This window comes from Perna viridis, chromosome 1, assembly GCF_037379345.1.
Source record: "Perna viridis isolate PV_CMFRI_1.1 ecotype Kerala chromosome 1, ASM3737934v1, whole genome shotgun sequence".
NCBI lineage: Eukaryota > Metazoa > Mollusca > Bivalvia > Mytilida > Mytilidae > Perna > Perna viridis.
The window spans coordinates 67,943,481-67,968,684 of NC_142445.1; the positions used below are offsets into that span (position 1 = coordinate 67,943,481).

Here is a 25,204-nt window from a genome sequence, read left to right on the forward strand (position 1 = left end):
TATAAGGATTGGTTGTACTTGTCGTAATCAAAATTGGATAGTAGATCCTAGTTTTTATGGTAATGTAATTATAAAAGCTTGAAAGTTTAAACTGAATCATTTCAGTCTGGAAAAAAATCTGAATAAATTTATCTGTTATCTTCATCATATCAATGTTAAATGTTTGAATTATGTTTTATTGGTTCTAATATTGACTTTCTTGTTAATAAATTAAATATTAATTAACTTTATTTCATAGCATCATACATCCTGTAAACAATTTTTATCCGGCATTTGCACAAAGGCCTTGTTTTCATTTTATGATAGGTTTTCACTAAGTTTTTGTTGACATTTTTGTTTGCGTAAACTAGATGTGCTTATCAGTTGCCTTGGATACAGAAACAGCGAGTACTTTTTCGAGGTAGGTACACCTTGTTGTCTTTTGACCGATTTGTTTTAAAAGTATATTCTGTCTTTCACGAGTTAAATCCGAAGTCGACAGAATTATTATGCAATTTATGGATTCAAAATTAGGCGATACTTATAACCTACCAATTTCACTTGTGATGGCGTGATCCTCATTACTAACTAACTTCAGGTAATCCATTTCATCATCTGCACCTGCATACCAATTCGCAAGTATTTAATCTGAAAATTACATGACCTAGATAAATTCGTATGCATGTGACTTCTGGTGACCATAATTCGCGCATGTGCTGTAAGGATCGCTTCTTTAATAACATATCTGATTGCAAAGCAAAAGTGGTTATTCAACGGCAAGGAAAACCGACGGACTCAAGCCGTAAAAGGAAAAAAGTTCGAATATAACCCAAGGATCCTTTTGAAATTTACGTATTGTGATATAATTTGGCTCAAATATTGTCATTTTTCATTTGAAAACTAATAAAGAAATAGATGAAATGAAATGAAAACAAGACACGTGTTTATCTGTGTAGCCATTATTGTTATTTTTTACCAAGGTTTTTTTAACCCAGGTGTATGTCTTGTGGACAATCTTCGGAAGTAACGGCGAAAAATAATTAGACCAGAGCTATCGGTCTTCTATGATTAAAAACTATGATTAAAAAAACGTTGTTTTCACAATATTCTGTAGGTATTATAGACACTTATTGCTTCAATTGCATTACTACAAACTTATTTCATTGAATTGGCAAAATTCAGTAGAATCAAAACTGAACAAATCTGACAGCTAATGCAGCTTTAAACTGCATTATAGGTATAATTAGCAAATTTTATTTTATAAAACGACTCCATGATCAATTTAGACAAAATTGGAATACACTTATAATGGACTCAGCAAAATCAATCAATTACAGATTATTAAAAAATGATTTAGAATTAGAATTTTATTTTAAAATTTTGAAAAAGCAAGATGCTATAACGTTTTGTAGGTTTAGAACTACTAATAATTATCTAACTATTGAGACAGGCAGGTGGAGAAATATTCTACGAGAAAATCGTACCTGTAATTTATGTAATTGTGGAATATTGGGTGATGAATATCATTATATTTTGGAATGTAGTGCCTTAAATGAGGAACGTAAACGATTTCTCCCAAAATATTATCCTTGTAACGAAAACACACTTAAATTTTCAACGCAGATGTGCACAAGAAAACCAGTACTTCTTCAAAAACTATGTTAATTTATCAGGCTTATTAATTTATCTATATATGGACTTCTGGCATTCTTACACCCTATCGTAGTCTCCTGTATACGTTATTGTAAATATTGTATACAGCTATTGTGCTTATTGTATAGTATGTTGCATGTTGTAATCTCTGGAGCTGGAGATCACTATAATGGTTTAAAAGGACAATACATATGTGATTATCAATTAGTGAATTGATAATTGCAATTCACATCATGATTGTTTATACTAATAAAAATCAACCCTATCACATTGGTCAATATTTTTTTATTTCTTTAAGTTGATTTTAATAATTGTTGTTGGTCTTATTCCGTGCAGAAAATTCTTGTCGATATAAAGCACATTTTGTTGCTGACTTTTTTTGCAATCTCTTTGCATAAAAATGATCTTTAGTGTCCTTTTTTCTTTTTTTTTTTTCTTTTTTTTTTGTTCTACAAAACCGATCCATCTCGGAATGAAACTCATAAAGTATGATGATTTGGAAAGCAAAAATGGTAAGATAATAGCCCAATTCTTGCTGGTGTCAAAGAGTAATCGAGGAAATAAGAAATCAAATGGTAATGAAAAAGATCGTAATCCAAAATTGTAACGACTAGACAAGGAAAATAGACACACACAACAAAAAAACGTAAAATAGCCAAAATGACACGTACAAATGTACAAGGAAACAAAAGTAAACGAGCAATCCGGACTTCATGAAATGCTGGGTACATGTATCAGGTGTACCGGTGTTAAACGTCCTCTTTTCTAGAAACATTAGTTGATCATAAAATGCCACGTTTAAAGTAGACAATACATAAAACGAATCGGTTCTCTCGGTGCAGTTGGATACACCATAACTATCCACGAGTTCATGACGACGACAGTAACGTTTGTAGTGATGACTTTGATCGTGTTGCAACATAACCCTGTTCCAGAAGACCAACTGTAAGAATTCTAGCGCGGAACAAAACAAGTCCGCGTAGTTTTGGCAAGCTCTCGCAAAACCTATTAATTGTGAAAACTCCTAAATTCGCAGGTGCTTAAAAGATGCCATATTTTTTATGCCGTACAGTTTGTTTCTTTCCTTTTCAATGATCTCTAACAACGATCTCTAACCGTAGATGAATGCATGAGGCTGGCTTCATAGTGTCTCTCGTTTCCTTTATCTCAAATTCTTAGGGGTAGATATAATGTACAAAATACCCAATCTATTGATTGTTTGAAGACAAAGCGGGATCTATCAAGCGGAAACTGTAATTAAAGGATCTACGTATACCTTTACGGTGTGCCAAAAGAAGGTTAATGCTACGTTTCCAATATCACGATTGGCGTAACGATTGGAATCGTGGACCCTATCGTAGATCAGTCGTAAAGATTGCATCACATCGTATCAGATATTGACGCCAATTGTGGCAATCGTGGAGATCGTGAAAAAATGTTTGACCGTCAAAATACTTGCTACGATAAACACGATTGAATTTTCATTCGTTGTTAGCTTATCTAATCGTAATGAGTAGCAACATATCGAATCTTAATCCTACTGCAGAATCGTAAGTCATCGGGGTCAGCCTTGGGCCATAAAAAAACACGATTCGTTGCGATGTGTTACGATTACTTGCGACCAGATACGAGCTGTTACCATTCATCGTATCCCAATATTCACGACCAGACACGACTGGCATGCAATCAGATACGATTCGATATGATCAGTTGCGATTTAATACAATAAATTAGGTTCGACAAGAATACTCACGATAAGTCACGTGCACTTACGACCTGTTGCGATAGACTTGATCTAAATTATTTATCAATTTGTTCAGCATCAGTTGATCAAATCTTACTATTTCCTATATAAATATGCCACCAAAGGGCAGAAAAGAGTAATCAAGGGAACCAAGATTTTAGCAGAAATCAAAAGAATGTAATCCAGGGACAAAGACCAGACACGGAAAACAGACACACACAACAAAGAATATAAAATAACCAAAATAATGCACACAAAGTATCAAAAGTAAATGAGCAACTCGGACCCCACTAATAACTGGGAGCATGGACCAGGTGCACCGTTTGGGTAAGCGTCCTCTGCTTTTCTAGAAACACCCACCGAGTTGCTCATAAAAAGTCAAGTCCAGGGTAGACGAAAGAGGAAATAAAAACTATGACACATTGAACAAATCAGTTTTCATGGTGCAGATGGACACACCGTAACGATCCACGAGTTCATGATGACGACCATAAAACTTCTGTAGTAATGACTTCAATCTTGTAGCAACATAACCCTGTTCCAGAAGCCTATTTGTAAGTAGTCTAGCGCAATACAAAAAGTATGCGTAGTTACGACAAGCTCTGGCATAACTATGAGCTATGGTATGAAAACTCCATATGCAGGTGCTTAATTTTATTATTTTTCGTTTATTATATTTCATTACTTCCCAAGATTGTCGGCAGGACATTCATCTGGGTTAAAATACTTTCACCTTGGCTAAAAATAGCAATAAGGGGTACACAGATAAGCTGTTTTCATTTCATTTCATCTAATTTCATTTTTAGTTTTCAAATAAATAACAATTACTGATCATTTTTGTGCTGTACGTATTATATCAGTGTACGTAAATTAAAAAAGGAGCCTTGCGTTATATTCGAACTTTTTTTTTCTTTTACGTCTTGAGTCCACCAAGGAAACGGGTCTGGATCCTTGTCGTTGGTTAACCCACTTTCGCTTTGCAATCATCCCTTAATCGACCCTTACAGCACATGCGCAGATAATAACGCATACGAATATTTTATCTATGTTGACTTTTTGTTATGTAACGATACTTATTTTATGCATTTTAATGCATTTTGTTTGTGGATGAAATTATACAGGAAAAGTACAATTTAGTAATTCAAAGTAAAGGCATATTTCAACAGAATAAAAAAATTACGAAAATGACAGCTAATGCAGCTTTAAGGATCGTAAACCTTTCAGTTCATTTTTGTTACTTTTCAGCAATAACAGCAATACTGCAGCTTTTAAAATCAAAGCAAGGGTGTTTGTAAAAATGATCACCTTTTACAATTGGTATGAAGTGATGTTGCATTGATTTTGATAAACAGATTGTGCAAAAATGCAAAAAGGCAACGCTTCGCCCTATGCATTTTATCATAGAAGTGAACATATATTTTTTTCTTAAGAGTTCTACAAGTTTCCGACCCGTGCAGGTCCGGATGTCAAAAGAATAGGCCTGCAGCAGCGCTAAGCTTGTCGTAAAAGGCGACTAAATAGTGCTCAGAACCCTAGCCGGGGGCTAGGGCGCTCTGCCCAAGAGCAACTGCGAAATGTGCCCCAGGTGGTGGAATGGGGTACCCCTGGCGTGTTACATGTTGGGTTTGTCAGGCTATAATACAGAAAACCTGACCGCAAACCATAGTGGTGCACCGTGTTGGGAAAGATGCCACGTTCCTCGCACGTTAAAGAACCCTACTGTGGTATTCTCCCGGAGTAGGAACCATATGGCTCCGCCACAGGAGGCTAAATTGCCCGACCCTACCCACCTCTCCCTATTTCCAGTGGCAATCAAAATTTGTCGACCCCATTGTCCTTGTGTCCCATCCCTTTTTCATTTCATCAATTCATGTTCATTTTATCATCAATTTCATATTCATCGTCTGAATATAGCTGAAATATTGCTGCTCGGACGTTAAACCCCAACAAACAAACAAAAATCTACAAGTTTCCTCATTTAAAATTAAGATTAACTTTATGTTTCTTAATGGAGAATAACATTTAAATTGTATCTAATTTATTTATATAAGAAATAAATCACGGAAACGTCATTTTATCATTGTTTTACCACGGGCTGGCAATTTATGTTGTTATTTAACATAAATAACCTTTCCGTGGTAAAATAATTTTCCGTGATTTATTTCGATTCTAATAGGACTAATTTCTTCATATTTTTGAATAGACGCAGCCTATGTGTTTTACTTGATACAGTGTGTATTCCGGTACAAACTGTGGCCACTCGTGGCCGTTTTTAAGCGCCACACTTTTCTGTACCAGAATTTAGTATTTGTAACAAGGACCGTGTTTATAATGCTTTGAAATTTAAGTCTAGCTTACTTTGTTTTGATTTTTGTCATTTAATGAATTCCGTTTAAATGGATGTATGTTCTTTCTCAGTTCTTACCCAGAAAAGACACATATAGTTGCTCTGGTTTTCTTTGTCTTTTGTCAATGACAGTGTGTTGGCTAAACAAAGAAGTACAACTGAAATTGTATTTTGCATGTTCGCGGCATTTCCAAAAGTATCGTCACACAAACTGTTTTATGAAGGTAAAGAAAAAAGTTGTTTGTTTCATAGACCTGGAGCAAATTTAAGTACATGTCCATAATGGAGTCAGTGTTCATATCACAACTCAAACGTTATGCAAGAGCTTGCCGAAACTACGCAGACTTTTTGTATCGCAGTAGAATTCTAACAAATAAGCTTCTGGAACAGGGTTATGTTGCTACAAGATTAAAGTCATCACTACAGAAGTTTTATAGTCGTCATCAACTCGTGGATCGTTATGGTGTAACCATCTACGCCATGAAAACTGATTTATTTAATATGTCATAATTTTCCTTTTCTCGTTTGTCAACCCCGGACTTGTTTTTTTTTATGAGCAACTCGGGGGGTGTTTCGAGAAAAGCAGAGGACGCTTACCCTACCGGTGCACCTGGTCCATGCTCCCACATTTTAGTGGAGTCCGAGTTGCTCATTCATGCTTTTGTTACTTTGTATGTATGATTTTAGTTATTTTAAGTTCTTTATTGTGTATGTCTGTTTTCCATGTCTGGTAATTTGTCACTGGATTACATTCTTTTGATTACCGCTATAACCTTGGTTCCCTTGATTATTCTTTTTGTACACATTTGTATTATTCTGTCAAGTTTCTCAGTCATTTTGATTTCTTGCCGATGACACATAAACGATCGCGGATTACTAGAGGTTCTGAACCGAATTTGGTTAAAATTACATGTCAATATCTACTTCCGGTTGAAAACCCATGAGGGTATTGAAATTGCAATTTGCATTCTTAAATATCGGCTAGATGTCTTCATTGTCTGTTAAGGTTGAAACTGAAAAAGGCGTCGGTTCTACGTGTATAGGTAAGACATAATTTGGAATAGGTATTGCCTATAAGCAAGCAATCATTTTTTTTCGTCTGAATATAGCTGAAATATTGCTGCTCTGACGTTAAACCCCAACAATCAATCAATTAATCATTTCCCTTTCACCAGTATTAGGTTTTCCTGTAATTGGCAAACACAGAATTTTTCAGTATACACATTTAAATTTTTTTTTTTAAATTCCACCAGCTCAAACTCGATGAAACTTCCCTGGCCTAAGTAAAGATACAATGTACCTACAAAGCAGATTTTATTAGAGTCATAAATATTATACAAGAGATTTGCAACTAACTTAAATCTCATATTAACACGTGGCAGGGAAGGAGATCTTGTACTAACTTAATCAACGGTAACAAGTTGACTTTAAATGATAATAAAAGATTATATTTATAACTAAAAAACTATTGTGAATATAGAAATAAAAAACTTAATTTTTCCATTCTACGATATCGTAGCTTCATGTTCATATCACATTATTCTTTCTACCATAACATACAAAATAGAAATATTGAAATAAGTTACCTACCCACAATTTTTACGAAAATGAAAATAAATCCAGAAGTTCACAATTTTTACTTCAATCTATCACAACTTTTTTGTTTAAAAAAATAATTAAATAAAATTTTCAGTTTTCCATTTTTATGTCTTCTGGGCATCTGCTACAGTTATTTCAGATCATTTCATCAACAGGGAAAAAAGTGGTTTAATAAATAAGTGGAAAGGTCAGGGAATGTCATTCTCCACCACATGATAATTTTATTGATAAATTATCAAGTTTCTTATCTCCATATATTATTTGTTTCTGATTTTATACATACAATGTAAATTTCAGAAAAATTAACCATCATTTTTTAAATTAACTCATACGACATAGAGATAGAGTAATCATGGCAAAGATACTGGGTTAAAAACCCTAAATCTTAACCTTCTTTCACTGAACTAAATTGCAACTTGTAGTCAGAATTGATTAATAAAAAAATCTGATGTAATTTGGACCTAATGGCTATTTTCTACCAACCAGAGGCAAAACTTTAGAAAACAAGTTGTCAGTAGAAATATGAAAAAGTGAGGAAGGTACATGCACCAACTACCAAAGTTGGAACTATATTCCTACACAACAAAAAAACCAAGGGGAATTAATTGTGGTCTTGTACCCTATTTGACAAGTAAATGTGTTTACTTTGAATAAAAATTGCAAGAAAAGCATATAAGTTAGAGCAAATTTAGTTTCAGTGGTACATTCCATGACTCGCATGTCCTATGGTTGAAGGAAATAAGTGCCTCAAAAATGTCCATTTTTAGCTCACACGGCCATTGGCCATGTTAGCTGTTGCTGTTGATCTGTTTAAAAACATGACTGCTGTTACTTAAAGTAGAACATGGGGATACAGCAGTTTTTTGCATGTATCTCCAAAACCATTAGTTTTAACCAAATTCTGACAAATGAAAACTCATTTTATGCAGTTGACTTTCAGTTTAATGGATCAACTTAAAACTTACAGTAGTCTTCACATATCAAATGAACAATAAAAACAATAAGAAGTGGTTTCAAAGCTAACAGTGTCTCTTCAGATCATTTTAAACAAGACCTGAGTTTGCTCATTTGGATTTTGTTCAATATTCAAAGTTAGCCTTTATTTTGGCTTTGAATGAACAAAAACCTGAAACAGATGTAAAATGCTGTAAGGTGCATAAGCAGACAGTCTGATGTATTCTTTTCAGTTTTTTTACAAAAATTGTCTGTTTTGAAACCTTACAGTGTAATTGCAGTTTTCTAACATCAGACATTTTGGAGAAATGACAAGGTATATACACGTATTAACTTATATTAGATGTATGAATGTTGATGGAATGAATTTGTTGAATTACATTAATTGGTTTCAGAAAAATGAACTAAATTGTTAAATTTCTGCCTACGCCTTGTTCACAGAGTATTTTTTTTGTTAATTGATGTTCCTAGTGTACCGTTAATGAAGGAAAACTCAAAGATGTGCAATATTTTGCTCACTGGTCTAAATTTCATACCTGGCAAATGTGTAATTTCAATGGAAAACACAAGGGAAACCATATTTTTTATTTAAATTTCAGAAAAAAGCAAATAAAGGGCAAAAAACTTCATTTTTCTGGTCTAAAAATATCTACAAGGAGGATTTTTTATATTAATTTCAGAAAAATTTACCATCATTTTCTTAAAATCCATAGATGGGACAATCATGACAAATGAACTGAGATAAAAGTCCAAAATCGAAACCTTCTTCCACTGAATTAAATCACAACTGGTAGTCAGAATTGATTAATAAAACAAGTCTAGCTTCGTTTGTTTGTTTGTTTGTTTGTTGGGGTTTAATGTCCGAGCAGCAATATTTCAGCTATATTGAGACGATGCACATGAAATTGATGATAAAATGAACATGAAACGATGATGAAATGAAAAAGGGATGGGACACAAGGACAATAGGGTCGACAAATTTTGATTGCCACTGGAAATGGGGAGAGGTGGGTAGGGTCGGCCAATTTAGCCTCCTGTGGCGGAGCCCTATGGTTCCTACTCCGGGAGAATACCACAGTAGGGTTCTTTAACGTGCGAAGAACGTGGCATTTTTTCCAACATGGTGCACCACTATGGTTGGCAGTCAGGTTTTCCGTATTATAGCCTGACAACCCCTGCATGTAACACACCAGGGGTACCCCATTCCACCACCTGGGGCACACATCCCAGTTGCTCTGTGGGCAGAGCGCTCTAGCCCCTGGCTAGGGTTCTGAGCACTATTTAGTTGCCTTTTACGACAAGCTTAGCGCTGCTGCAGGCCTATTCTTTTAACACCCGGACCTGCACAGGGCTCTAGCTTTGTCAGTCTAAAATTAAAGTACATGTATATAGAAAATCAGTTTTAGGTTATTTCACCACTTAGTTATGTTTTATATTTCAATGGATTATTTCATTGGTTCAATTAGTAAACCATTATATATAAACCTGTTTTTGATTGAAAATATTCCAGACACAAATGCCCCCACTGGAGCCTTGAATGTCACAGTTGTCATCATGTTTGACCATTGAAATGGGAGATTGTAAGCTCCAACGGTTACGTTGCCATACTTACTTGTAAGCATCATGGATGTCACGTGATGTCAGTGAATCCAATACTGTCTGTGTCGGAAAAAAATCAATGGGAAACAAAACGAAAAACCAAGAGAAATTACAAGGAAATACCAAGGGGAATTAATTGTGGTATTGTACCTATTCGATGCCTGAGCAGTGCAAGTTTAGTCAGCCAAGAATTTTGACTATTCATTTGAAATAAAATTATTATTAAATTATATAAATGTATTTCTTCATTTATCCAAAATTTTGGAATCTTAATATTGTTCGGGACGAAAGTAAAAATGATGAATTATTATTGGAGACACTTCTTATTATTTAACACTGTACATTTTGCAACATATCACTTCTTGAGGATGAATTTTTGTTCTTATCATTCTGCACCCTGCTAATTTGCATGTGCAAGTTGGCAAATACCTAGAAGTTGTACACATGCTGGCACTGTAACTGGCTATTCTGAATTGATCCTTATTAAAGTCCTGACTCTTTTGGGTTCTTTGATAAATCAAATTTAGCGCTGTATTTAGATATTGGATTTCTGTCCTGTTTTTATTTTTTTTATACCCCACTAAGTTGGGAGTTACACATTGTAGAGTTGTAATAGGAATCTTCTATGTGCAAGTTTCCCAGTGGTCAGTTTACATTTAAGTCTCTCAATACCAGTCTTAAGCATATTGGTAGTGTGGTTTCTTATAATGAGCCATTTTTATTTTAAGTATAAGACATTTAAAAATGTTTGCATCTTGGTCATGCACATAAATATGTTTTTGTAGGATTGATAAAAAATTTCCTGGCAGCTTAATTAGCAGCTCAGTGAAAAGTGTTTATTTTTTGTGTTGCCTAATTGTCAATAGACAAATCTTTCAGGTGAGATGGCATCATTTGTGTCTCTCTTGAGTATTTTGGTTTAACAACTGTGTTCATACATAGGCATCACTTAGCCTAGTTTTTACTAAATTTAAAGGATCTAAACTATTTTTAATTTTTATATTGCTGTAATCACTTTTGTAAAATAAAATATGACATATCAGCCACATGGGCCTAAATCTCATGAAGGAAAATGTTAAATAACAACGCAGACTGAAGTGATCAATTATAATGGCAGTTTATACACAGTTGTTGTGAACTCATCTCATTTTCAAATGCATTAAACATACACTAATGTACATAAAATACAGCAGTTCAAACAATTTAACGTAAAATACAAAGCTATAATGATAATAGCAAATCCATGCATACATGTACATGTAAATGGAATACATTGTACATGCACTCCTATTACATAGTGATAGGTTTTTATTCATTTAAGATTTTAGCACTCATTTTGTACAAACCCCAGAAACAAAAAGAAACAAAAGAGTTAAATTCCTTTTTAGCTCACCTGGCCTTTGGCCAGGTGAGCTATTGCCATCACTTGGCGTCCGTCGTTGTCCTTCGTTGTCTTCATTAACAATTTTTCAAAACTTTTCTCCTCTGACACCACATGCTCAATTGAAACCAAACTTGGTATGAATGTTCCTTGGGGTATCATGCATAGAACTAAAGTGGGGATTTTTGATCAGTGGAAAAACATGGCCGCCATTACTTAAAATAGAACATAGTGCTTAGACGGTAGTTTTTTGCATATATCTTCTAAACCGTTAGGTTTAGCCAAATTATGACAGTGTAAAAGTGTTCAGTATGATGAGATCTATCTGTGGTCAAATTTTCATTTTGATCTGTCAAGCCATGTTGGAGTTATTGCCCGTTTTCAACATTTTTTGCTATTTTTAATGTTATTTCTTTCAAAACTTTTTTCCCCTGACACTACTTGACCACTTGGGACCAAACTTGGTATGAATGTTCCTTGGGGTATCGTGTATTGAACTGTTGTGGAGATTTCTGATTGGTTGAAAAACATGGCCGCCGTTGCTAAAAATAGAACAAAGGAATCAGACAGTAGATTTTCACATATATCTCCAAAAGGTTTACCAAAATGATTTCTATAGCTGAAATTACCCTTATTATAAGGCCTTCAAAAGTCTTCAGGGATCACAGTTGTCAGGTGACTCCTTGTAAGAGTTATTGCCATTGAAAGATGAATTTTTACAGTTTTCAGCCAATATCTTGAAAACTATAAGAGATAGAAACTTTCTATCACTAAAACGATCCTAATGATATTCCTACCAAAGTGTTCTTGAGTCAAAATTGTTGGACAACTCCTTGTAAAATTTATTGCCCTTGAATGACAAACTTTGGGCCAGGTGAGCAATTCAGGCTCCTGGGAGCCTCTTGTTTATGTTGTGTTGCATAAAAGTTATATATACAATGTATTATATTTACAGCTCATTTTACAAATGGGAAGATAAATGAGTCAAACAGTTTGTCTTTTGGACAGTATGTAAAGGAAGATGGTAGAAAAAGGAAACAGACTATAATGGTATTAGTACTAATGTAGAAATAGCAAGACTATAAGAAGAAGTAGCCTTGTTCTACCTTCATTTTCCATACCAGAATTTGCTTTGTTGAACCTATTGAAATCTGAAGACTGACCTGCATTTTATTGTCTTTCTCTGAGATCTCGTAATGGTGCATTACAGTGCAAAATCTTCTATTTATTGCCTTTCAGAACATTTTTAACACACCTTGCCAAAGGCCAAGTGAGCTGTTGCCATCATTTGACGTCCATTGTCGTCGTCATTGTTAACAATTTTTCAATACTCTGCTCCTCTGACACCACTTGACCAATTGGACCCAAACTTGGTATGACTGTTCCTTGGGGTATCGTGCATCGAGCTGGTGTGGTGATTTTTGATTCGTCGAAAAACATGGCCCCTGTTACTAAAAATAAAACATAGGGGTCAGACAGTAGTTTATTGCATATATCTCCAAAACCGTTAGGTTTAGCCAAATTCTGACATGGGGTAAAAGTGAACAGCGTGATGAGATCTATCTGTGGTCAGATTTTCATTTCGATATGTTAAGCCATGTTGGAGTTATTGCCCTTTTTCAACATTTTTTTTCTATTCTGAATGTTATTTCTTTCAAAAATCTTCTCCTCTGACACCAATTGGAACCAAACTTGGTATGAATGTTCCTTGGGGTATCCTGCATAGAACTGAAGTGGGTTTTTTTTTGATCCATTGAAAAACATGTCAGCTGTTACTGAAAATAGAACATAGGGGTCAGACAGTAGTTTTTCACATATATCTTCAAAACCATTAGGTTTAGCAAAATTATTTTTATAGCTGAAATGACCCTTATTATAAGGTCTTCTAAAGTCACCAGGGATCAAAGTTGTCTGGTGAACCTTGAAACTTGAAACTTTATTACTTGATTAAATGCCTATTTCTACATATAAAATATATTCACTGGCGTTTTACAATTTAAAAAATATATAAAGTATAAATATGATACAATACAGTATGTACACAATATAATCATACAAAGTTTAAAATAGTGAAAAATAGTCTGCAAAATACAATGATTTAAGTTGATTTTTGAAAATATCCAAAGATTCACAATTTCTTAAGTTTAAAGGTGACTCATTCCATAGTTTTGGACCTACAGTGCTGAAACTTCTATCAGAAAATGTTTTCTTTCTATTAAAAGGAATAACAAAGTAACCTTCACTGGAAACAGATGATCTCAAAACTCGTGTAGACTCTTTACATGACAAAAGATCAGTCAAATATTGTGGTGCCTTACCTACTGAACAGTTGTACATGTATGTTAATATTTTAAAGCTTATTCTTGCTTTAATTGGAAGCCAGTGTAATTCAAACAATGCTTCTTATGAACTGTCATATTTTCTACGGTTTAGTACAAGTTTGGCACACATATTTGAATTTGCTGGAGTTTAGATAGCTCGTTTTGAGCAATACCATACAAAATTACATTACAGTAATCAAGATGTGATACTACCAAAGATAACACAAGAGTCTCAGTAGCTTCTTTAGATAAATACTTCCGAATGCGTTTGATCTTAAAATAATTGAGCATAGCAGTTTTGCATTTTTTTTTATATGTTCTTTAAACGTTAAAGACTTGTCTAGAAAAGCACCTAGATACCTTATACAAGAGTTTGATTTAATAACATCGTCACATAATTTCTGTGGTGGTACATTTTGCAAGCTGGGCACGGCTACCAAAGAGTATAAATTCAGTTTTTGCACTGTTCATTTTCAATTTATTGTTATTCATCCACTTGTTGATGGTAATGGCTCAATTTTTGAGTTCAGTAATGGCTTTGATTTCTTCACTTGGTGATGGTTTGAATCCTCTATTTGCTGTGTGGTCATCTGTGAAATCATAAACTGTGATGGTTTCACAACATCATAAATAGTACCAGCATACGTCAGATATAGCCACGGACCAAAACAACTTCCCTGGGGGACACTACAGTTGCGGTCACGAACTGATGAAGTGCTAGAGTTTACTTGAACTTGGCAACTACGCGGTCTTAAGTTTGAATCTACCCATTTCAAAGCTGAGTCAGACACACCATACGTCTAATAAAATGCTGTAGTTAACAGTGTGAAACGCAGCACTTAAATCAACTGCTATCAATGCAGTGATCTCCTGCTTTACCATGCTGTCAAGAATGTCATTTACGAGCCGAAGAAGTGCTGACTCACATGAATGATGTTGATGGTATGCCGACTGATTTTTTGGCAGGAGGTCACGTTCATCTACATGCTTGTTCAGTGTATAAAGAGCGACCTTTTCTATTAATTTAGATAGGAATGACAGATTGCTAACTGGCCTGTAGTAAGAGAATGTAAGTTCAAGCCCAGATTTTTTAAGCAGAAGTCTTACTATTGCTTGTTTCCATTTGGAAGGAAAAACTCCTTGAAAACAAAAGATTCACTAGACACGTGATTGTTGGTAAAAGTTCATTTCTATATGTTTTTATAATTTTAGTTGGTAAGATATCCAGTTCACATGATTTGGTTTGTAACTGGTTAATAAATTTTCTAATTTCATTTTCAGAGAGGTTGTCAAATGTTTCAAAAGAGTTAACCTTTTTAACAGAAGGCTTAAAGTTTTCATAGTTCTTCAGTGAATCACATATTTTCTGGATCTTTTCCATAAAATAATCAGCGAATTTGTCAGCCAGGGTGCTTTCATTTTCCACGGTTGGCATTGGATTGTCAGAAGTGCTACTGGTTCATTTTTTTTTTCGAGCTTGTAAAGTATTTTAGAGTCACCTTTCGAGTCAAGCACTTTTTTGCTGAGTGTCAACTGTTTTTCATTGTGGAGAGCATAATGTTATTTATTGAGAGCTGACTTGTAGTTTTCATAATCATGTGGCTTTTGGTGTTTACGCCAAAGTTTTTCTAAGCGGTGCATAGTTCGTTTTAGAGACAAGATGGCATGGCTAAACCACAGTTTCGGGGGTTCTACATACTTTAACTTTCTCTATTACAGGTGCATGTTTATCTGGCACATGCGTAATCATTGCTTCAAACTCGTCAACAAAATTGACTCCTGTAAGAGTTATTGTCCTTGAAAGATGAAAAATGACAGTGTTTTTTTTTACAGTTTTCAGCCAATAACTTTAAAATTATAAAAGAAACAAACTTTCTATCACTGAAATGATCCTTATGATAGTCCTACCAAAGTCTTCTTGAGTCAAAATTGTTGGACAACTCTTTGTTAAATTTATTGCCCTTGAAAAACAAACATTAACCAGGTGAGTGATTCAGGCTCCTAGGAGCCTCGTGTTATTATTCTTACAAGAGAAATATTTTGGTTTTTAATACTTAATTAATGGCCTGTAAATGACAAATTTCCATGCATTTGAATGGTAGACTTAGACCCATTCTTGTGAAATCATGGAGTCACATGACTAGACTTACATACACTATTAGTAGTCTCTATCATGAATACAGTCAGAAAAAGGAAATGGACTAAAATGGTTAAGTAGTCCTTACTGTTATCAGATCTATACATGTAGTTAAGTCACTGACCATAAAGTGTCAGTGATAAATTGTTTTTACTCTGTTTTTTTATTATTATTTAAGTCCTCTAACACGAAGTGTTGGGTACTTATTGTCTTTGTAAGTTTTTTTACCGATGGACTTGTCTGCACCTTTTCTTGGACACTATTAGAGGGATTTGAACGATACTTTCTCAGAAGTGGGCTTTACCCCATAGATATGCACACCACAAAAAAATTTTGAAAGGAGGGACGCTTCGGCAGAAAAGTGGGATAGGTCATAATATAGGATATTACCATATCTTGGGAACCTATGTGGCCAGGAACTTGAAAATTGGTGTGGTGGTGGAATTTGATGATCTGTACAACATTATGCAAAGAAAAAGTGATTCAATATTTTTTGTGTTCCCATGGTAACAAAAAAAGAAAAACTTTGGCCACTTTAAAATGGCTGCCAAATGAGGGGAAAAGATCAAAATATAGGACATTGAAATATCTCAGAAACCTAGGTGCTTAAGAACTTGAAATTTGATACAGTGATAAAACTTGATATGCCAAACAAGATTATGCTAGAAAAACGAAATGGATATGTTACACTTTATTTACGATTATGTTTTAAAATGTGTGAAAGAAGTAGTCATTAAGACCTGGAATCTGCCCAAAAACTTAATAGATCATCCAGAAATCAGAAGACTCACCATTGGTATATCTTACCAAAAATTATGAAAAAGTTGTTCATTTTCTAAGCTTTGTAAATTTGCTATAGTTTGTCTTTACATTAGTCATTTCAATTATCTGCAGTGAAATCACAAAACCAAATATTTATCACCCATGCAAAATATCTTATATTTTGCATTTTAGAAAAATTATGGATATTGTCTCCCTTCGGTTCCTGATTTTATCGACTGCATGTTGCTATGTTAATTTATGTAAATATTTGAACTTATTGATGTTATTTAGTACTTTTATTCTTGTGGCACCAAATTAATGTACCAAATTTTCTGTACCAATAATCACTAGTAAATGTGAAACAACAATGTTGAACACTATATTACTGTGCAGCTGTAAAAATGTGCACTCATGGTGAAAACAATTGAATTTACTGATGTTAGTACCTTTGATGACTATGTATGCATGGCAATAACAACAAAAATGGAATATATTTTGTATTTGGAGAAAAAAAAAGAAATGGGAAAAAAAAAGTTTCTTGTCCAAATTTATGACCTTTTTACTTGTGTTTTTAACTACACTTGATCTAACATTACGACAAATGCATTGAAAAAAAGAAAATATAATTGATTCTAAGCAATAGTGTGATATGGGAATGAATTTTCTTTGTGTGCCAACCTTAATCTTATTATTATTGGTTATGGCAGATTTTGTGGTGCCAACAAAAGCATTTGGCTCCATTTTTCCTAACTAAAATAAAGAAAATTTACTTTTTCACAACAAAGTGCTTCACCCTGGTCAAATATTAGTAAGCAGAATCAAATTTTGATAGATATCATTTTGTAACTCTTACATGTATGTATGTAAATGATTGTACAAATGTAGGTAAGTACATGTATCAAAGCCAAGTTGTTACTCAAAGTATTATTCTAAATTTACATTTGTACAATACTGCATACAAAACTGATAAAAAGAGTTAATGAGTTAAGAATGACTCAAAAATACTATTTTGTAGCACTTACACAACTATTTATCTAATGTAGATTATTTTACTCACATTCTATTTTTTTTACTTTTATCTCTATTTGAAGTCCAAATAATTATGTTGTCTTGGGAGACTACCATAATTTTTTTATTTTGCTTTGTTACCTCCTTGAAGAAACATAAACGTCCCAAAAAATGCCCAAGCAAATATTTATCTAGAGTACTCTAGTTGTAAACCTGTTGTCATAAAATATGTCTACTCAAGGTTGAATGTTTGATCTACAGCCCTGATTAGTTTATTTTTGTCTGTTACAAGAGGGCATATTACAATATGTGGAAGTTCAGTTTGTGATTAGACATGTATGGTTATGTCTAGGAAAGAAAATAGATCTCAATTGATTTTTTTTTATGTTTGCTTTGTGTTATAAAAACTTCTATATGTATATTGTCTGTAAGAAGGGTTGTCTAAAGGATAAAATTGTTTTTGTTGTAGAGACCCTAAGAAAGTTAACACATAGCTTCAATATTTTAAGCTACATGTATCTGTCATAACAAACAAAAAAATACATTATAGGTTGCAGAGTCCCCTACCATGTCATACATAGGGAAAACTTTTGGACCAGATGCTAGTAAAGCCCAGACATATTGCAGGTAAGTCTTATAGTGTTACAAATATGAAATTTGTTTAGGAAATAATTCATGCCATTATAAAATGAGAACCTATCAAATTAGTGGCTGGAATTTCATGCTTAATTTTTTTCCAAGTGAAGTAGATCGTGCCGTTAATAACAACTGTTTTAGATTCCATTTTTAGCTCACCTGGCCTATGGCCATGTGACTCATTGCTATCAATTTATGTCCGTTGTCCATCGTTGTTGTTAACAATTTTTCAAAACTCTTCTCCTCTGACTCTACTTGACCAATTGGAACCAAACATAGGAAGAATATACCGTGGGGTATTGTTCATAGAACTGATGTGGGGATTTTTTATCTGTCAAAAAACATAGCCGCTTTTACTAAAAATAGAACATAGGGGGCCGACAGTAGTTTTTTGCATATATCTCCAAAACTGTTTGGTTTAGCCAAACTCACATAAGTGTTCAGCATGATGAGATCTGTCTGTGGTCAAATTTTTGTGTTAATCTGTTTAGCCATGTTGGAGTTATTGCCCTTTTTCAACGTTTTTTTTCCTATTTTTGATGTTATTTCTTTCAAAAATATATAATATCCTCTGCTCTGACACTACATGACCAATTGGAACAAAACTTGGTATGAATGTATCTTGGGGTATCCTGCATAGAACTGAAGTGGGGATTTTTGATCCATGGAAAAACATGGCTGCTGTTACTAAAATATAACATAGGGGTCTGACAGAAGTTTTTCGCATATATCTCCAAAACATATTAGGTTTAGCCAAATTCTTTCAATTGCTGAAATGATTATTATCATAAGGCCCACAAAAGACTTCAAGGGATCAAAATTGTCTGACGACTCCATGTAAAAGTTATTGCCCTTGAAAAATGAAAAAAGTGATTTTTTTTTTTTTTACCGTTTTCAGCTAATATCTTGATAAGTTGCTGAAATGATCCTTATGATAAGGCCTACAGAGGTTTGTGGGGATCAAAGTTTTGGGACGAATCCTTGTTAGTGTTATTGCTCTTGAAAGGCAAAAAGTTATGTCTCTTTGAAAAGGAAAATTTAACCAGTTGAGCAATTCAGGCTCCTGGGAGACTCTTGTTCGACCTTATTATTAATGAAATTGATGTAACCTATAAGCCAGGGAGACTTCTTGTAGGTAAAACTTAAAAATCGTATACCCTTAGTATATTTTTCAAGTTATTTTGCAGATGATATATAAAGGGTATGTAAGAGTAATCAAGGGAACCAAGGTTATAGCAGTAATCAAAAGAATGTAATCCAGGGACAGAGACCAGACATGGTAAACAGACATACAAAACAAAGAACATAAAGTAACTAAAATCATACATACAAAGTAACAAAAGCAAATGAGCAACTCAGACTCCACTAAAAACTGGGAGCATGGACCAGGTGCACTGGTAGGGTAGCATCCTCTGCTTTTCTAGAAACACCTCCCGAGTTGCTCATAAAAAGTCAAGTCCGGGGGAGATGAAAGAGGATAGGAAAACTATGACACATTGAACAAATCAGTTTTTCATGGTGCAGATGGATACACTATAATGATCCAGGAGTTCATGGTAATGACCATAAAACTTTTATAGTGATGACTTCAATCTTGTAGCAACATATCCCTACTCCAGAAGCCTATTTGTTAGAATTCTAAAAGTCTGCGTAGTCTCAGCAAGCTCTGGCATAAGGTATGAGTTGCGATATGAACACTCCATACGCAGGTGCTGAAGGGATGATGCCACAGAAGAAAGGAAAGTTGACAATTTTGAATGAAAAGTCATCACGTTCGTCGTAAAGTTTGGTCAATAGTTTTCCTTTACCATCGATTTCTAAGTGTAGGTCAAAATATGAGGCTGACTTCACAGTTTCTGTAGTATCCTTTATCTCAAGTTCTTTGAGGTAGATGCAATGTATCAAATTCCCAAAATTAGGATTGTTTAAAGAAAATATGTCATGTATATAGTAAAAACTGATGTTAAGTCTCGTCACATGATTCCATGGTTTCATGAGAATGGGTCCTTGTCTACCATTCGATCAGGATTCATTATTAACATATCACTGGGTTCAATAATAAAAGCAAAATATCTTTTTGGGTAAGAATACAGATAAAAAATGATGAATATCTAGTTCTACAGGATTAAAATCATAAAAAGAGCATAAAATAGGTAATTTTGCACTGTGATGCAGCCTTTTGATTTCCCGGAAGTAAACAAAAAAATAAAGATCGATCTCTGGATTTCATTACATTCTGTATCAGAAATTCTGGAAGGGAAACTGAAACAAGAACGAGACTTACAAACCCTATTGGCCTTGAGCTGACATTTTTCATCTAGTGGGGCTGTTGTCCCTTTGACATATTCCCATTATCGATTTCTCATTATATTGTATTTGGTTTTTTTTTGTTAATTGACTTAATTTGATTCCCTTGAATGGGTCTTTGTTAAGACTAGTAAGGGAATCATAGCCCAGAGCTTTCACACTTGAAGCAGGCACACTACTGTGAGACCTACAAGAAGACTAGGATACCAGATAAATCATAAATTTCTAAAAGCAACTTGGTATTAGATAAAAAATATGACACTCCCTGTTTTAAACAAAATATTAGTTTTTTGGCTTTATATTAGACTAACTGCTATGTTGATTTCATGAGTCCATTAAGCTGTATTTTATATATCCACTCAGATTAGTCTTAACAAATCCGATTCATATTCACAAGAAATTATTTGAGAATTGGCTTAAAGACGATTTTTTTTTGCATTAAATGTGTTCTAACAAAGTGAAAAATATGTAACATGACCAAATTGAATATCACTCTTTAGATTTTTTGCTCAGATTATGTCCTTATTGCACTAGGAATAATTGTACAATGTCATACAATATAGATTATTAGTTTCATTATTTGAGTCCAGTATTTTAGTGTCCAGTAGAGAAAAATAGTTGTAACTGTTAGATTTACTTAATTATAGATATTATGTTGGTGTGGTAGATAGAAAAAGAGGAAAAATGAAAGTGCTAGATTCAGAAATTATCCAGATGGTGCCTAAACTACCAGGTATTTATCAGTGTCATTAAGGTTGTAATGGGGAAAATAAGCACTGAAGAGTTGATTAATTCTGCATCAGTATTACTGTCACAAATGCCATTACAAGTGCAAGTCCCTAGTTTTTACAGATTTATTTATTGCTCAAAGCCAATAATTTACTTAAATAGCAAGATAACATTTACGAGGAGTTATAGTCTGGACTATTGATGATAAGGGAATATTTATAGGGCATAAACGGTGCTGTCTTATTTGGATCATGATTAAGGTTGATTTGATACCAAATCCCATTAAGGCACATGTCAGATAGAGTTAACAATGAAATAATATTCTATCATACTTATACATTCTCTTTATATTATTAACTTGCACTTTAAATTTTTTGTTGAAAAGATTTTATAAGATGGAAGAGTTTTGAGCATGACACCTGAGTCTCTCATTCTATACATGGATTGTGCATTATACATTTAGTCAGCTGATTTTATTATGAGCCTCTAGAGTCCTTAATGCTTCGTTTATTATGTATTTGCTAATATCAAAGAATAAAATGTGGGAGGTATATGGAAAAAATATATTCAAGTGCAATTTAATGGTTTGAAAGATATGACTGTTTTAATTTTAGACAAAGTTACAATTACATTACCACCAGAAAATTCTATTTTTTTCACACTTGCTGTACAAAATTGTAGTGCTTTCTTCAAATGTCAAGTTATATTTCCTTTAAAGAGGTTCTTCAAGTTTACTTAATTAAATCCAAAGTAAAGCTAATGTAGATTGACCGCAATACTCTAATCAAGTTTTCATTCATATTCTGTAAATATGATCTCCATTAAGAGAAATCTGTTTGAACGTGGGATCGTTTCATTCACAGCTTCCATCCTATCAGCTATATTAATTCAGTAAAACCTTTAAGCATTTTTTTTTGTTCATTGTATGAACAAAGTGCAAAATAGATAAAATTGTATCGACTACAAAATTTTCATAATAGGATAGGATCTTTTTTAAAGTGCTTAAGAATCATTTTTTCATTCAATTTAGGAAACAGTCTTTAGATTTAAATTTCTTCTGTCATTTTTTTTACAAAGCGGACTTCCCCTTTTCTATTTCTGTTAAAAGTACAACAGGCATGTAATGAAATTCTTTTGTGTTGATATTTCCTGAAATTGTAGCTTTGTTGTTTTTTAATTTTTAATGCTTTTTCCTGTTTCCTATTTATGAAATACTATTATTTCATTGTTAACTAATACAATTCTAAATGTTCAGTAAATCGTAGACAATTGTATTGGAAACACAACACTGATGGCTCCTTTGACAGTTAGTTATAGAAATTTTAACAAAAACTAGCATGTTCGGAATTTTATTAATCAGCAGGAAGTCCTATTTGTTTTAAATCAATCTTTTGTTTCCAATCTTTTTTTTGATTACAAAACCATCTATTTATTTGCTACATCATGTGGCTGTGAGAGTCAGAGACCTCATTTGTCCTCTTAATAGAACACTAAGAGCAGTGGTGTATAGTACACCATTGTAATGTATCAGAGTTTAGAATTGGTAGCATATTTATTAGCATTTGACCAGGAGTTATAGTCTTTCTAAGAGTATAAATTTATATAAAAATAAAATAACAATTATACATTGTATTTTTGTCATGGTAATGACTATGCAGCTGTAATAAAAATTTTGATAAGGTATCGGTATTTAATACACACCTGAAATATACCAGTACATATATTATTTTTGTAATAAGTACTACAGAAAGGTTCTACATTAAATATTTCAGTACATACAATATATTTTGTTTCTACAAATGGCATGTTTATTTTAATGCTTTTACACCATATAATAAGAATAACCATGTTTTTAGTCCCATAGTTTTGTTGATGGAGTTTGTTGTTATAGAAAAGTTCTATACATGTCCTTCAGCCCATGTATCTTTCTGTTATTTAGCTTTATTTTTATTTGGTGCCTTTAAATAGTTTTTGAGTTATTGCTGGTATATATTTTTCCCAAGCCTTAAATACAATATTATTTTTAATGTGTGGGGAGAGATAATCTAACTGAAGGATGTTCACTACTCATGTTTGCCATTTTTGTCAGATTTAAAGACTCCTCAGGTTCTATCCATTTCATAGCATCAATTTTTTTTGCCTAGTGACCTCCTCATTTTATCATAATTTCATTAAACACTCCTTAAAATGTTATTTGAGAAGTTTTGTGAAATTCTTGTTATAAATTTCTTCAGGGGTTTAAATTGATAGTCTTTTAAGTCAAACCTATGGAAAATTGAGAAAAATTCTTATCCTGCCAAAATTTCAAATGCTTATATCAAAAAAAGAGCACATTTACCCATAAGTTTTTTTTAGCTGACCTAGCCGTAGGCCATGTGAGCTATTGCCATCACTTGGCATCCATCATTGTCGTCCTCATTAACAATTTCTTCAAACATCTTCTCCTCAGAAACTACTGAATGGATTGGGATGAAATTTAAGATGATTGTTCTTTAGAGTATCCTTCACAAAATAATTATTTGGATTTTGATATTAGGTAAATGTATTCAGCATGATGAGATCTATCTTTGGTCAAATTTTGATGAAAATCTGTTGACCTATGTTGGAGTTATTGCCCTTTTGTTAATGGTTTTTGCTGTTTTTGTTGTTATTACTTTCAAAAATATTATTCTCAGAAACTACTTTACGAAATTCGATGGAAGTTGGTATTTTTGTTTTTTAGCATATTCTTTGCATACATCTCCAAAACCATTAGGTTTGGCCAATATTTTTCAGTTGCTGAAATGATCCTCATTATAAGGCCTACAAAAGTCCCCAAGGGATCGAAGTTGTCAGACAACTCCATGTAAGAGTTATTTTGCCCTTGAAAGGCAAAAAATTACGTTTTTAGCAGTTTTCAGTCAATATCTTGAAAACTATTATAAATAGAATGAAACTTTCAATTGATGAAATGATCCTTACGATAAGTCCTACCAAAGTCTTCATGGAGTCAAACTTGTTGGACAACTCCTTGTTAGAGTTATTGCCCTTGAAAAGCAAAATTTTAACCAGGTGAGGGATTCAGGCTTCTGGAAGCCTTTTGTTTCTATTCATATTGTTCTCTTATAAAAGATCTTAAAAAATTCCACAAACCTATATTTTTTATTCTGATGCTGCTAATGAGAAGTTACTCCTTGAAACAAGGGTACAACATATCATTGAAATTTTCAATATGTATGATTGGTATTTTTTCCTTTGATATCATTGTTATTGACTGAGCACCAAGCAACCTTTAGTGTTTTGCATGAAGTCCTATAAAGAAATAATTCTTTTTTGTGAGCTTACTCACTTTGCTTCTTGTATAAATTTCCTTATTCAACAATTTTCCATTCAGAGTTGTGAGACTTAAACACCAGGAAAAAATGTTGACTTTATATCATGCCTTTAGTGGTAGCGATTTATTTCTAAGATATCTGGAATGTTTATGTATACACAGGGAAGCAAAGGGTATAATTTTCTGAGCCATGCTAACTGTTATTCTAGGTATTTACATTTATGACCCTTTAAATTTAATTTTTGCATTCAGCACCCTTAGAATCTTGTTCAATATATTAAGTTCAGTGATCATAAGGGTAACAGAAGACAATTGGTTTACATATACAGTATCTACAAAAAACTACCAAAATGATCTGAAGGCACCCGATGACCATTTTTAGTCCCCTATTGTCCAGTTTGTCTGTCAGTCAGTCAGTCCAGCAAGTCAGCTTTCCACACTTTTATTATTTTTTGTTATCATTTCAGGTTTACATTTGATATTTAATACATTGATTTATGATGAAAAGTTACAGATTAAATTTTAATTTTGTTCCAGTCCTTCAATTTCTTTAACAAGTAATGGTCCTTGGGTTTTGAAAATTAATACAGACTCACTTTTCTGCCCTTTTCTTGTTGACAAATTATGCATTTCATTCTTTACCATAGGTGACTTTGTGTTGCCATGCAACACTCTCAGAATGTTTGTTTCTGATTTATCATTTATCAATGCCCCACACTTGAATTACTAGGTACT

The 25,204-nt window shown here is 33.4% G+C and overlaps 1 protein-coding gene across 3 annotated transcripts in view; it reads left to right on the plus strand.

The window, feature by feature from the left end:
- LOC148630086 (DNA-directed RNA polymerase I subunit RPA49-like) overlaps positions 1-25,204 on the plus strand; it is a 56,497-nt gene that overhangs the window by 11,468 nt on the left and 19,825 nt on the right. Inside the window, exons 1-4 of one of the 3 annotated variants that reach the window (XM_088560758.1) lie at positions 6,634-6,766; positions 12,212-12,306; positions 18,035-18,111; positions 21,075-21,160. In XM_088560758.1, the coding sequence (XP_088416884.1) occupies positions 6,709-6,766; positions 12,212-12,306; positions 18,035-18,111; positions 21,075-21,160 (316 nt within the window). In that variant the 5' untranslated portion in view covers positions 6,634-6,708. Of the gene's footprint in view, positions 1-6,633; positions 6,767-12,211; positions 12,307-18,034; positions 18,112-21,074; positions 21,161-25,204 lie in introns of those variants that run through there. The other 2 variants (XM_088560767.1, XM_088560772.1) reach the window with 2 other exon arrangements.